Source organism: Odocoileus virginianus, chromosome 32, assembly GCF_023699985.2.
Source record: "Odocoileus virginianus isolate 20LAN1187 ecotype Illinois chromosome 32, Ovbor_1.2, whole genome shotgun sequence".
Lineage (NCBI taxonomy): Eukaryota > Metazoa > Chordata > Mammalia > Artiodactyla > Cervidae > Odocoileus > Odocoileus virginianus.
The window spans coordinates 13,565,963-13,581,675 of NC_069705.1; the positions used below are offsets into that span (position 1 = coordinate 13,565,963).

General features: G+C 38.0%; 1 protein-coding gene across 9 annotated transcripts in view; it reads right to left on the reverse strand.

Moving 5' to 3' along the window:
• Positions 1 to 15,713, reverse strand: part of UNC5D (unc-5 netrin receptor D) — a 612,862-nt gene that overhangs the window by 262,703 nt on the left and 334,446 nt on the right. For all 9 annotated transcript variants that reach the window (XM_070459905.1, XM_070459906.1, XM_070459904.1 and 6 more), the window contains exon 2: positions 3,688 to 3,906. In XM_070459905.1, coding sequence (XP_070316006.1) covers positions 3,688 to 3,906 — 219 coding nt within the window. The remainder of the gene's footprint in view (positions 1 to 3,687; positions 3,907 to 15,713) is intronic.

Consider the following 15,713-nt stretch of genomic DNA (forward strand, 5'->3'; position numbering starts at 1 on the left):
GGTTGTGCTTATTAAATTCTTTTCAAAAGGTAGTTGTTAAAATTTAAGTTCTTTCTCAACAGCTTGTTTTTTAAAATCAGTGTATAATCTCTTCGGATTTTGTCATTTATGATTTTTTTTTTGTTCTTCCCAGTTCCTTTGAAATTTGTGACTTTTAATGGTCTCTTTTATTTTTATGTTTTTTAAAGAAAGCAAAGGTGGAGACTTTTAGATGGAGGCAGAGAATGTAATCAACACTGCTGTCTTCAAGACATGGAGTTGCCTAGCAATGAGAAAGGAATTAAAAGGAGGAAGCAATAACAAAACTGAATGTTGTGAAATTACAAGAGGGTAGAGTGTTAAATGGGCTTGCAATATTTATCAAGAGGTCTTTAAATGAGAATGGATATAGGATTTTCTAGCAGTAGTATAAAACAATAGCTGACCATTTTTCAATGTTCTTCCTATCTTTTATTTGCAGCAGTTTACCCAAAGGTTTTCTGCTGTTTTCAGTTCATTACTGGGCAAAATCTAGGAAAGAAATGTCTGAGGAAAAAATACACAACCCTATGGAGCCACTAGTATCTGAGTTCCTCTCCAGTTAGGCTAGCTAAGTTTAAGAGACACATATACCTTTCATATTTCACATTGTTCTATAGGCTTTTGTCCTGTGGATAATGCTGTTCCCTTTGTTGCTCTCCACCCAAATATCAAGAGTTTTCTTGAAAGTCTTCATGCAAAGGTAAATGAGATTGCTACTGTTTGTGACTCAAACTCTCTCAACACCAAATCTATTCACCTAGGTCTTTCCATGATCCCAATATTTGTAACACAGAAGCAAAAACTTTCCCAAAACAAAGATTCAGTTTGTTCTCTTCATTGGTTTTGATTTTTGCCAAACCCTTCTTTAAGGAAGGAAACTATCGCTGGAATCCTGGAAATGTCTCTATACCATTAATTGTTACAAACTTCTATCGGTGCTATAAACACAACACAGAATAAGGGATTAGCCCTTGGGAGATGATAAGGGACAGACAAACTCCAACAGAGTAGTGATAAGGATTATACTTGAGAAATTAAACAGGTTGACGATAGAAAATGCTGAGACAGGTGATGAAACCCATCCTGATGTCAGTAAATAAATTTTTCAATATTTTGATTGGGAAGGAGACCATAGGAATCTGTATGGTCCTTTATAGTATCAAGGAAATATATCCACAGTGAAGATCAGGAGATCTGGGTTCTAGCAATAGCTATGCCATGAACTACTTGTATTTCTTGGAACCTTTTATTTTAATAAACAAAACAGAGCTGTTATGTTTACCACTGAGATCCCTTCCCATTCTCACATTTAGAAACTGGAATTCTAAGCATGCTTTTGGTCTGAAGAATAGTATATCTAAAACAAGCACTTCTGCTTTCTTCCCCATTCTAATTCCAAAGTGGAATGATTAGGGAATTGTAATTCTCTACCTTTGGATGCATTTAAGCTACAAACCCAAATCAGCTCAAAACTGCATAATCGTTAGCACTGTTGATATATATGTTCAGTTCTTTGCCTCCTTCATTGTTCCTAGGCAGAGACAGAGTAATATCTGAAGATCTTTATGAAATAATTTTCCTCCCTTGCTTTGGAATACAGCATACCCTGCTTACTTCTTTGTTGGATGCTAATGTTCCTCTTCCTGACTCCTAAGGAGGTGTGTCTGTATCTCTAGTTCCATTTTCTTGTCACATTGCCCATTCTTTCTTGACAACTCCTCAGTCTCCATGGCTTCACTATTTACTGATGATTACCTTAGTTCCAGATCTACATCTCTTCATTCTCCCGTAAATATTTCAAGGGTAGTTTGTTCAAACAATGATCTCAGACTTTTCTCCTTGCTAATGTGATTACTAATATTAATTGCATAACCCTTTTCCTTCTGTTAAGGGATTTGTTTTTATTTCTCCATTCATTCAAATCATTCAGCTATTAAGTCTGATTTGTGACACTGCTTCTCACATCAGCTATCTATTCCTATTTCTGTGGCCATTCCTCAAGAAGCAGATCTTACTTTCTCAGCTGAATTACTCAAGTCTCTTAACTTCTCCATTCCTGCTTCTCCTTACCATCCCGAAGACTTGCTCCATATTCATCTTCTGAAGTATAGTTTCAAAGCCATTGGATTCCCATATGTCAATATAATCAATCCCTACCATTAACAAAAATATCCATAAAATTGAGTAAAGGACATCTTGCTCTGATATTTGAGGTCTCTCATGCCACTGATTGAGCTGTTTTCCAGCTATCAACTGCTATCTCCTGTATCAATTTTATATTTCAACCAAACCAGGCTAAGTAGAACACACACTCAGCTTTCTTTCATTGGCTAATGTTGACCACTGAGACCTGTCTCTCTTCAATAGAGTGTATCATCAATTATGCTTAATTGAATCACATATTCAATGCTCCTTTCAAATGCTGTTGCTTCCACACCTTTCCTGAGAGTCCCAGTTAGACATGATTTTTTTAAATCCTCCCTAGCACCATCTACCTCTCTTTAGACATTTATCGTAACTTCATTTGCACTTATACTGGTCATAAACTTATTAGCAGGTATGAAGGTCTAGATCAGAGTTTGCCTCCTCCCTTTCCTGAAATACTTTGAAAGACTTAGCCTAATGTACTAAACAGCACTGGTATATTAATTAATAAATTAAGCTGACACAACTTCCTAATTATTCATGACTTTATTTATTCAAAATCTGACATCTAGTAAGTTTAGAACTAATAAAAATCAATAATATAGAGTAACATCAAATTGGATTTAGGATGAGGCTAAATTTTCTGTTAGTCTGAGGAGCCAAAGTTCAAAAGCATATACTGTTTCTATTATATGCTAAAATATAAAAGTAATACATTTTGAAAGTTTTGAATCAAATGATCTTATTGAGATATCCAGCATAAGCCCACAGTTTACTTAATCTCTTTGAGGCTCTGTTTCCTTATTTATAAGAAGGCAATGACAGCATTATTTATCCCAGAGGGCTGTTGAAAAGACAGTAGGATAATGTGTATCAGAAGCTTAGACAAGGTCTGGTTATATAGTAAGTGCTCAACAAATATTAGCTAATATGATCACTATTCTCATCATCACCCCTTATCAGCCAAATTAGCCAGCTAATAAAGATGGTCCTGAAATTCTTTTATACAGGAGATCCTATTCAAATCTGGTCTTCTAATTTGAACTTCTTTATCATTACACAGTAATCAAAAGAACTCAGACGACTCAGAAACCATCAGCTGTGGAGAATGAAGCATACAAGAATAATATCCAGGAAGAAAGATTACAGCAACTGAATTTAGGCTGCTTAAAAGGGTGCTTCTTGAAAGATTTATGTCATGAAAAAATATTCAGAATTCAGAAAATGAAAACAGGGACTGCCTGATTTTATTTCCAGGGAGAATATTAACTTTTATACAAAATTAGGTCTTAACGTGATATAGAGCAGGAAAATAAAAAATGCTCCTCTACCATATTGGAATAGACTAGCGGGAGAGCTGTGGAGTCATTTCAAGACATGACTCCCTCTTCTATTCCTGGGATACTGTTAATATGACTTCACTCAAATAAGGTGTGTGACTGAACACAGGTTTCCCCAGTCACATTGACCTAAAAATTTGAGAAGCTACCATAGATTCTTCCGATTACTTCCCATTCTTACCTGAACTCTCGTCCAGACTCTCCTCAGAGACATGCTCATTCTGATGGACCCACTCGCCATTGCATTTGAAGAATATCTGCATGGCTGGCCTTGCTTTGCACCTCAGTGCAATGGGGTTGCTCTTGATGATATAAGCATCATCTGGCTCCTCTATGAAATGAGGCAGGGTCCCAGGAGCTGATGGGATGGAATCAGGGAGGACTTCACCATTGTCGGTTCCTGTGAAATGGAAGGAGGTGTTAGAACAGTCTACACTGGCAGCACCTGCATCAGGGCCAAAACCACAACCGGCTCTAAGAATCTGTACTGGAAAACTCTGGATCCTAACCAGCAGGCCTGTAAGGCCTGTGCAGATGCAGTGTCTAGAGATTGAACTGGCGTGACAGGGTACCTTTAGACCAACACACATCCAGGATTATTGGACAAGGGAAGGTAATGAATAGGAGAGCTCCTCAGACTATAGCTGTTAATCTTTATATTTTTGTTGAGAGAACTGAGAGAGAGATCTGTGGCTGAGATTCAGCCGGTGAATGGTTACCTCGAAGTATTCAATGAGGGCCCCCAGCTGCCTCAAAATGCTGAAATAATGGAGGGAATAGATCTGGTTCTCCCATACATGAGTATGAATAATGGTGATGCTGGTGGAGATAGGCCGGTCATAAGACATGTCCAAAGGATTGGCAACTGTCCACTTTCTTTACCTATGAACCTTGGAGACTGGTGTTCAACCTCAGATATAGTTTCTTTTCCAAACTTACCAAACCTTCTAAAGGGAATGTGCATTTCTTCTGCTTGTTTTAAACCATCATTCCCTGCCCCAACATTTCTGCCCAAAGATGACTTCATTTCGACGGCTAGGAACCGAAACAAATCCCTAACAAGCTATAGTTTAAGACCTATAGTAACATTTGCTCCAAGTGAAGAAATAAATATGTCTCCCCAAGTATAGGGAAGTGATGAGTGGAGAGAAATAATATGCAAAGGAAAAAGCAGGAGCCAAGACTTTGTTCCATTGCTGCTTTACTCTATTTAGCAAGGACTTGAGCCCCAGGAAATGGGCACACAGTCAGGGGAAGAAACATGTAACTACTGAGCAATGTGGAGCCTAACCAAGAAGAACCCTATTTTGTGCCTTCCCACGGCATTCCGGAGAAAGAACAAAGCAAGCAAATACCAAGTACTGGTACTGATCTTCAACACCAAGATCAACACCAAGAGAGGGCTTTTCCCATTCAAAGCAAACCAGTCTTTATGACTAGCTGGAAAAAGGGACCTCATGAAACCAGCAGAACAAAATCCAGGTCATCAGAAGAGAGTTCGGAGACCAGGAGGTGTTTGTGTCCAACCTGGCTTTTTGGGTGTCATCACTGTAATTCTGAACAGACATTTGTATACACTGAAATCATTAAGCTAAACGACTAAGCACTGTCAAGGGTAAGCAAAACTCACAATATTAGGTGGAATGTCCTTTTAAAGAGTGTGTAGGGGGAATCATCAATGACAAAAGGACATAGGAGGAATGACTGCCTATAATTTTGTGTCTGTGTAAAGAAAAAATAAAAGACATTGAGTTATGGGAAAGACTGTTCACCAACAGGAATACATAAGTACTACCCCACTGAAATAAACACAACAGCTTGATTCTCCAAACTGTTTTTTCATTATATGTATCAAATCAAGGTGGTGGGGGGCTCACATATTAAAGAGCTTGAGATTTATGTTTTCAAATACATTTGTAATAGAAAAGTTAACTCAAGTTAATAGAAAAGTTAACTCACAAGACGAAAAAACCATCACTAAAGCCAATATTCCAAATAATGAGAGAGCAAATAGTTTAAGTCATAAAAGTTTGATAAACTCCTTCAAAAAATAAAATATGTATCTATCACATGGAAAAAGAAGGGTTTCAGGAGAGAATCTGAGAAGTGTGTTTTTTTTAATGTTTTAAATTATATTTACAATGGGCTTCACAAAATATGTCACATATTAATTCATTTCGTTACTGACTGCTCAAGGCAATTTCCATCTTCAATACATACCAAGTCTCCTCAGGCTTCTGTAAATCCATGCATTCAAGGAAATGACAAAGGTATTAAAAGATTTTATATGGGCATCAAACAGCTCACACTCCCATCAGGGATTTGAATTTTGTCCAAAGTAATTCAATGTTATAGAAAAGGGTCACCCAATAAAGAACAAATCCAGAGCCCCAAAGGGGTAGCGAAGTGAACACAGGTGTACATTACGTGTTGTTGGGTTTAATTAGTACTAATAACAATGCATAAACGTGAGAGAAAACTACTGAAATGGAGTAAGTGGTCACAGGAAAGAGTTTCTAAGTAAACAGACAAGAGCAAACCAGCCTAAGTAAAATGACTGGAATATAAGATAAATCAAGCTTTAACCATCTGAGTCCCAAAACACAGGGATCTGAACGCAATTAGGATATCTTCCTGCTATTTTAATAAAGCCCCTTTTGATAAAATAGTTCAGTCTTCAGAGAGTAGAAGAGGGGAATGGGAAAGTCTGCTCTAAGTGTCCTGGCGGTTCCAAGGATGTCCATAAAGAATCAATCAATCTTAATTATAAAATAGAAATAGACTCACAGACAGAGGTAACAAAGTTATGTTTATCAAAGGGGATATGGCAGGGTATAAACTAGGAGTTTAGGAATAATGGACATACACTATTATATAAAAAACAGGTAAACAATAAGGACCTATAGAACAGCACAGGGAACTATTCAATACCTTTTAACAACTAACCTAGAATGGCAAAGAATCTCGGTACGGGGTAATAATATGTATACGGACACACACACACACATGTATAACTGAATCACTTTGTTGTACACTTGAAACTAACACAACACTAACTAAACTTCAATATTAAAAAAAAGGAAAAAATTAAAAGAATCCATCTCAATATTCAGAGGAGGAAAAAAAGGCTGAATGTAACATTCTATCTTAACTATTATTGAAGCCACACAAATATCACGTATATTTAGGGAAAAGGCCAGGTTCCAGGAAAACAAAAAGCAAAAACAACAGAAGTCAATTTATGCCCCTGAGAGTGGAAAGGTAAGACACTGTAGATATACATTTGTATACATATTACCATTTCTTTGCAACCTTCTGACAAAGAAAGGAAGTAAGTGAAAATGGAAGGGTGCTAGTGGTTAAAAAACAAACAAAAACAAAAACACCCTGCCTGGGAATACAGAAAACTTAAGAGACTGCAGGTTCAATTCCTGGGTCAGGAAGATCCCCTGGAGAAAGGCATGGCAACCCACTCCAGTATTCTTGCCCGGAGAATGGTCACAAAGTGTCGACAGACTGAAGTAACTTAGCAGGCACAGGGAAGAGTTACATATTTTCCCTTTTCTCCCCTGGTTTGCTTTGCATGCATAGTGAAGTGTTGGGGGTGGTGCTTCTCTCACACTGATTATCTCCTGCTTCCCCCGCACCCGAAGGACCCTTCTCTGGGCTCAGCCTTGAACTCCTGGCGTAGCAGCACCCTGCCCTTCAGACGTTCCCCTCATAAAGTGAAGGCTACTCCCCTGGTAGACAACCCCTTCTTAACCCACTGGACTAGGAAGTCACCAATAGAAGTTCCAAGCTGGGACCTAGAAGCTGCTGACAACCGTAATAGAAAAGAACATGAAATAATAGAAAAGAATATAAAAAAAAAACCTGTGTGTGTGTGTGTGTGTATGTTAAACTGAAACACTTTGCTATACAACAGAAATAAACACAACAGCATAAATCAACTACATGTAAATAACATTAAACACACATTACTGACAAATCTGAAGAATTGATGGTTTTGAACTGTGGTGTTGGAGAAGACTCTTTGAGAGTCCCTTGGTCTGCAAGGAGATCCAACCAGTCCATCCTAAAGGAAATCAGTACTGAATATTCATTGGAAGGACTGATGCTGAAGCTGAAACTCCAATCCTTTGGCCACCTGATGTGAAGAACTGACTCATTGGAAAAGACCCTGATGCTGGGAAAGATTGAAGGCAGAAGGAGAAGGGGACGACAGAGGATGAGATGGTTGGATGGCATCACCGACTCAATGGACATGAGTTTGAGTAAACTCCGGGAGTTGGTGATGGACAGGGAGGGCTGGCATCCTGCAGTCTATGGGGTCCACAAGAAGTCAGACACGACTGAGTGACTGAACTGAACTGACAAATCCTAGGCCTGGAGGCGAGTTGGCGGGGGAGGGGGGTGGCGTGGGGATGACTTACTTTAATAAATGATCATATGGAAGACCGCATGGGTATTTTAGACTTCAAGGTAAATTAACTTGGAATCTCAGTACATTGACCACTGCTTTATAACTCAGATTGTACTTTTAAACTCGGTGTGACAAATGCTGATGACAACCACAAATGCTGATGAAAAGTCACAGATTGAGTTTACTTCTTCCCAGGCAGGAATGGCCACGTGACACCCATCGATGGCAAATGAGTCATAAACAGATGTTTCTGAGAAAGCTTTTACTTTCCTGATAGAAGGAATACATACGGTGGGCATCAACCTTTCTATCTTTTGTTCCTGTTATGACTGGGGAAGGGCACAAGGAAAAAGTGAAGAAGGGCAGAGGGCCAGCTCTGAAAACACAGAGGCTGAACACACATCAGGAGGCATTCACCTCAAAGAATTTGTTGTTATTATTATTTTTAATCCCTGTTTAGTGAAGCAACTCAAACTCAGTTTTTTTACTGTTGTTTCTGCAGAAAACACTCACTGATACTCAAGATCTGTTTTTTTAAAGCCAGAGTGTGAAGCTTCACTCTATCAAATCCCAATGCTCATGGTGTTAAGTATTTGGGGAAGTGAAAAATGAAACAAAACCTGGAAACTAGGTGGTGGTTGTTGTTGCTCAGTTGTGTCCAACTCTTTGTGATCCCATCAACTGGAGCCTGCCAGGGTACTCTGTCTATGATACTCTTCAGGAGAGAATACTGGAGTGCGTAGCCATTTCCAAGTGGTCAGGATCTTACCAACGCAGGGATCGAACCTGAGTATCTTACATTGCAGGAAGATTCTCTACCATCTGAACCACCAGGGAACTACATTAGCAGAGAGTAAAAATAAGAGCTGCCATGTATTGAATGGTTATAGGTGATGGTAATAAGCCTTCTACATGCATTAAGTCATTTCAGTTTTACAGCATCTCTCTAAGTGGCGGGTTGTTAAGTACCACTTTCTGCATTTGAGAAAATGCTTCAAATATGTGTCTTCTAAAGTTACGTAGCTAGTAAGTGGGGACTGAATTTGAATGCAAATCTGACTCAAAAGCCTCACAATTCCATTTCAGTTCAAGTGAATGGACCCTTAGAAGTCTGACTAGGGTCATTTAGTGAGTGTCTGCATTATGGCAACAATGAAAAAGGGAAGGTGAAGTCGCTCAGTCGTGTCTGACTCTCTGCGACCCCGTGGGTGGCCTACCAGACCGTCTAAGCCACCAGGAAGTCAATGATACACAGTTCAAAAAACCAAAATATGAGAACCTAAAGGATCTGTGTGGTTCCTCACCTATTTACATTAAGTGTGACATCCATCTTAAAGGTCACTCAGTGATCCCTTTGGCTGGACTGTGATTCCAGTTCTGTATGAGTGTGTTATGGACACACCCAGAAAAGGTCTCAAGAAAATATTTGAGAGAACAGTAGGTAAAGACTAGACTAATTATAGTCAACTGACTAGGCATCTTCACTAAAGTCAGCAACAGACAAAGCAGTCATAGAACGAGCATGGTTGAGAATAAAATAATGAGAAGCGTTTTGCAATGTTTCCTTTAGAAATAGTTTCCCTTCTTTTAAGCAGGAATATTTAACAACTAAAACTCCAATTAAAATACAAGGAATATACCAAGAAGCAATGAACATCAGTAAAAATAAAGGGACTGAAACCAGGGCTTTTGTCATTTTAACATATTTAACCAGGTAAAACTGCCAATGTTGGACTGTTTGATATGTGAAGTCTGTAATAGGACTGGGCAAAGCAGAGGAAAAGTCATTCCAAACTGGGATTCATAAAAACCCTGGACCATCAGTGAAGGGTGCTGGCATTTCATGGGGTTAGAGTATAAACGAAGTTGAGCTTTAACATATTTTGAGAAATTCTAAATTATCTTCATACCTTTTCCCCAAGAGTATTTTGAAATACATTTCATTTTTTTCTCTTCTGTCTCCAAAGAACACTTCTCGCTGCAACAAAATACTCATTTGTCTTTGCAAATTCCACCAATAACTCTGCCATAAAGCAAAGACTGAATTTGGTAAAACAAAAGATCTTTCAGAATCAAATAACCTGATTTGAAGTCTGGTTTAACTTTGTGACCTTGGGTGAAGAACTTAATTCTGAGGTTTCACTTTTCTCATCCATAAAATGGGTACTCTGTGATGGTAAAGTGAGATAATATATGTGATAACATACAGTAAGTAATAAAATGGTACATGCATTTAATTAGCCACCTCTGACTGCCATCAGTATCACTGACTGGATAAAGACCGTCAAACAAAAGAGAAAGAATTATAACTATGATTTAGATTTCCACTCCAAACTTATTACCCTAGTATTTATATTTGTTTTGTGATGGTTATTATTTTCATCCCAGTGCTCGTCATGATACAAACTGTTTATACCATTTCTTGACTGTTTGCTATCCATACGTATGCTAGAGCAATTGTGTTAGGTCACCAACTCTGAAAACACACTGAGGCATTTATTTATTCAACAAACACGTAGTAAACGGTTAAACCATACGCCAGGCACATGGTTATCCTGCAAAGCTATGTAATAATAAACAATGGATTTCCTGTTGGCCAGATTCCAAAACTATTGGCTTCAATAGGCAAGCAGTTATTAAATGTAGGAAACTGCATAGTTTTCCAGGGTCCCTTTCACTGTAATATTTAAATGAAGTCAAGGCACCTTAGAAATAGCTCTTTAAATTTCATTCAATGTCTGGAAACTATTTGGTCCATGGCAATATTTAAGCCAGAGAACAAATCCACATCACAGAAACCAAGTTACATAATCGAAGACAACAAAATAGAGGTGGCTTCTCTGCTTTTGTTTATGTAAATGTGTCTTGTCTCCATATGGTTTCTTAATTAGGTAAGGGGTGCATTGTATCCATTTAATGCAGAACAACAGCCGGAATTTTACATACCAAATATTTAATGCAATTTATGAAACAGACTCTTTCTCTAGGCTCCAATAAAAGTTTTCTTTTTTTAAACTCAGAAATGATCTGCCTTCTTCCCAACCTCTAATAAAAATGAAAATGTTTTATATCATTGCATTTGCATAGTTCACCTCACTTGTGTCATTCTTATACATGGTCTAAGATATTATTCCATTGAGCAGATTTTAAATTCTGCAGAGTAGATGGTAAGCAACACTGACAATGTATCCAGAGAAATCTGAAAAGTCCTTCTCAGTTCCTCACACAAGAAACTTCAGATTTCAGTAGAGGTTGTGAAAGCACATTCATCATTCCACAGACTACCAAAATTTGCCTTAATATATTCAATCTTTTTATTAAACTGACATACGGGTGCATCCTTACTCAGGTTAGGCATGTCTGGGTACTGGACATTGAGTCTAAAGATAACTACCACAGTCAATTTCCCCAAGGAGCTCCCCGGTTGAATTTGCTGTAGTTCAGTCGCTCAGTCATGTCCGACTCCTTGCGACCCCACGGACTGCAGCACACCAGCCTTCCCTGCCCTTCTCTAGCTCCCGGAGCTTGCTCAAACTCAAGTCTGTTGAGTCAATGATGCCATCCAACCATCTCATCCTCTGTTGTCCCGTTATCCTCCTGCCCTCAATCTCTCCCAGCATCAAAGTCTTTTCCAATGAGTCGGCTCTTTGCATCAGATGGCCAAAGTACTGTCTGACTCTGACTGAATTGGAGACAGGTAATTACAGAATAATGACAAGCATGCCAAAAGTAGACTGGAAGTATGTACAAATCGTCACCAGGCACAGAGGAGAGAAAGCCCAGCTTTCCTTAAACAGTCTGTGGCAGCCATTGTGGGAAGGTTACATTTCAGCCTAGTTTGATGTAGGAGTTGAAATGGGCAACATATGGGGAAGGTGTTCCAGCTGAGGGCATGATGGGTGCCCATGTGTGCCACGAGTGCACAGACGGGCACTGAAGAGTTAGGCTGAGCAAAACATCATGTTCCTTACAATTCAGTTTATAAAGAGGCGACTTTGACATTGGTACTCAACTACTGGGTCAACTTGGCTCCAACATCTAGTATTTCTATGTGCCTTTCATTAAGTTTTCTGAGATGCAGATGCAGAGTAATCACCATATTAAAGAAAGACAACTGTCTCAGTTTATCGCATGCACCCTCAGGCCAGTCTGAAGTCATTCCATGTGCATGCTTTCAGTGGGGAAGAAACCATGCTTGTTCCAATACCGAGGAAGGAGTTGCTTTGTTTTTTTCCAGCCACATTAACACAAATGACATTTCTCCCAAGGCCACAGGGGAAGTTATTTTTTTGTTTTGTTTTGGTTTTTAAATCATCCACTATTTTAGCTCCTGCTTGAGTCATCTGCAAAACTGACTTCTGAAATTGGGATGAAGCCAGACATTTTACACGAGTTCTGATGGCGCCTTGTCCTTTAATGGAAACCGGCAATGTGCAATCAGATTCAGCATGAGACACCTGTTCCCATAACAACAGTCTGTCCAAAGAGGCTCTAAAAGGAGGCCAAATTTAGCCCAGTGGTTTTCAATGTGTGATGGGATTACTGATGATTTAAATTTTTATTAAGTGTTTTGTTTTTTCAGTATTTTTTAAATGCATTCTTAAATAAACACTTAGAATCCGAAAACATACATACACACTATTTTAGTGCAAGAGTATGGAAGTCTCAGTAAACTATACTATGGCAACTTCTAGATTTAACTTCATGGTGTCTAACTCCTAGTATGTTGAAATTCATGCATCAGAGCAGAAATAAATGGTAAATATGTACCTGGGGGGGAACAAAATGGAAAGAATTTGATTGACAGGTTGATAAAAATTCATTTTAAAATGTAAACATAAAAGGGTAATATTTTATTGAAAACCAGGTTTGAGATAAACTTTAAAGATCACTTCTTAATTTTTCACCCCACAATAGAGACGTTTATGTATGAATGTGGGCCACTGATTAAACTTCAAATTCATGTGAAAAACTAGTGCGATTTGGGAATGGTTTTGCTTTCAGAGTGCTATCACTTTTCATTTGTAACTGACAGTTTTCAAGAGTGAAGCCATTCATAGCTATGGAAAAATGGTTGTTTTAATACAACATTGAATGATAGGAAAGCAAACAATCCAGCACCATTCTCATATTTTTCATTCTTGGAAAATTACCTCTCAGGAAGTGCTTGGTGTTTTATGTTCTGCACATTAATATGGCAGGGACTTTCAATCTTTGTAGGACAAAAAGAAACAAAAACATAAGGAACAGACACTAAATTCCCTTTGAAATAAGTACACTTCCATTAGATGTCAGGTCACATTAAAAAAAGAAACAACTTAGACTGTGATCATTTAGGCACATATCTGAATAAATAAGGGCTGATTTGACTGGAACACAGTTTGATATAATTTTTTTTTTCTATGTGACCTGGACTCGGGCAAAATAGAGTGGGAGTTCACCTTAGATAAAATCTGGGCCAACTCTCTTATCCTACAAATAATCGAGGCCCTCAGAGGTTAAACAACTTGCTAAAGAACTCCAAGGAGCAGATTCGGTGGAAATCTCTCTTATTGACTTCTAAAAGAGTATTTTCCCCATTATACTATGCTGCTTTTGTTTGGGTGGGACACAAAAGATTAAATTTACAACTACATTCTGCATTGCTGTCTATTGAGAAACTCTACTGAGGAAACAATCTTGTAAAATTTCTTTTATGAGGACATTGTAACTGGCAAGTATTTTAGCAAACTCAAATACAATGCAAAAACATCTTTAACATTTTATAATGTATTTTGTATTGAAAATCATGGCTTATTATGTTGATAAAATGCAAATTATAGAAAAGTACAAATAATATGTGTATTTTAAAAAGACATCATCATCCGTTGTTACCAAGTTCCCTAAAACTAATTTGGTATATTTCATTTTCAGATCTTTCTCTTTCAAATACATATTTAATATTTTGGCTTTCTGTGAATAGGGTGTGTATACGTGTGTGTATATACATATACAAACTCATATATATTTCAGATATATTTCAAGATGTTATCTCATTTTGTCATGGTTTTGTTAATTTTTCATTAAACCAACTCTTAATGATTAAGAGTAGATGTATCAGTTTTGTTTTTGCTAATCTCTTCACTATTTAACATCTCATCATTTCTTTTTAAATACTACAGTGAGTGTTCTTTTATATTTTGTTATTTTTGGCCACACCACGTGGCATGTGGGATCTTAGTTCCCTAACCAGGGATTGAACCCACATTCCTGGTGCTAGAAAGCTGAATCTCAACCACTGGACTGCTAGGGAAGTCCCCATTTAGTTACTTCTACATGTTAGATTTATAGCACTGACATTTCATCTATACCATCCATATCCTGATTACACATGAATTTATATCCCTAGCAGAGTTCTCCCTCTGCAGCTTCAAACCTGTACAGTAACCTGCCTCTTGCTGTATTCACCTAAATTTCCCGTAGATCCCACTGACTCCTTATGCCTAAAACAGAACGCACAGCTTAGCCCCTCACATCCACTATTTGGCTCAGTTGCCCTAAAAACAAACAAACAAAAAAACCTAACATTCACTGAGTTCCCTAAGCTAGAACCCGGACATGACCTACTTTTCCTTTGCTCACCCCCACATCCAACTCACCACTAGGCCCTACTGGTTCTACTTCCGAAATTCACTACTAGCCCTGTATCTCTATTCCAGCTAAGCTAGCCACCACCATCCTCTCGATCATGACAACTGGGCCTGTCTTCAGCATCATTCTTATTTGCCCTCCTTACATCCATGTTATAAGCAGAATGAACTCTGTCAAATGCAAATTCAAACATGTCATTCTGTCTTAAAACCTGTCAATCCTTTGGCTAAGATTCCTATTTTGTGGCATGGCTTTGGAGCAAGTCTTTTCATGATCTGGTCCACACACAACATCTCTAGCTTTGTGACCAATCACTTCACCTCCAGGAGGCTAGAGGGATTCTCTCTCAGTTCTTTCAAGGGTCAAATGATCGTCACCTGGAAACACACCCATGTTTCCCCTTCAGCCCCAGTACTACCCTCCCACTTTGCTTATAGCCTATTCTTATCCTTCAGGTTTCACTTAGGTGATACTGATCATGTATGAAGCCTTTCTGGAAGAACAAAAATTCCGATTCTGGGTCACCTTTTCCTCGCCCTTACGTAACGATCTGTACTAATACACAGTTATTCATATATATCGTTGCATCTTCCTCTAGACTTGAAGTTCCATGAAGGAAAAGGGTAAATAAGTATATAGGTAAATGAAAATGTGGTAAAAGTTTATGACCATGATCTTTGCAATAAAAATGTACTAAGTGCCTATCATGCGTGACTAAATTTATTTTCTAAAGGACCATGCAAATTGACACAACCACCAGCATTAGAGGAGTTTACCAATTTTCTTTATCCTCATCATCAAAACATATTTGGGGGATATCTGTTAATAGATGCATAAAATATTGTTTAAAACATACTTTCTGATTACTAGTCAAGGTAAATATTAAGGAATATCCAACTATTTTCATTTATTTTTTATGAACTGTATATTCATTCATTTTTATCATTTTTATTTTGTTTTAGATTTTTTAAGAGTATAGCTGTATAATCGTTAAAACAACAATTCTAAGCAATTTATAGATTCTATTGTTTTAAGTGCTTAATAATACCAACACCACGTGATTTTTCTGTTATTGCCTCCAATTCATCTCCAATTTGGAATAACAGCAGTCAAGAGATCAGTTTCACTATTCTAAAAGACAACAACATTTTGAT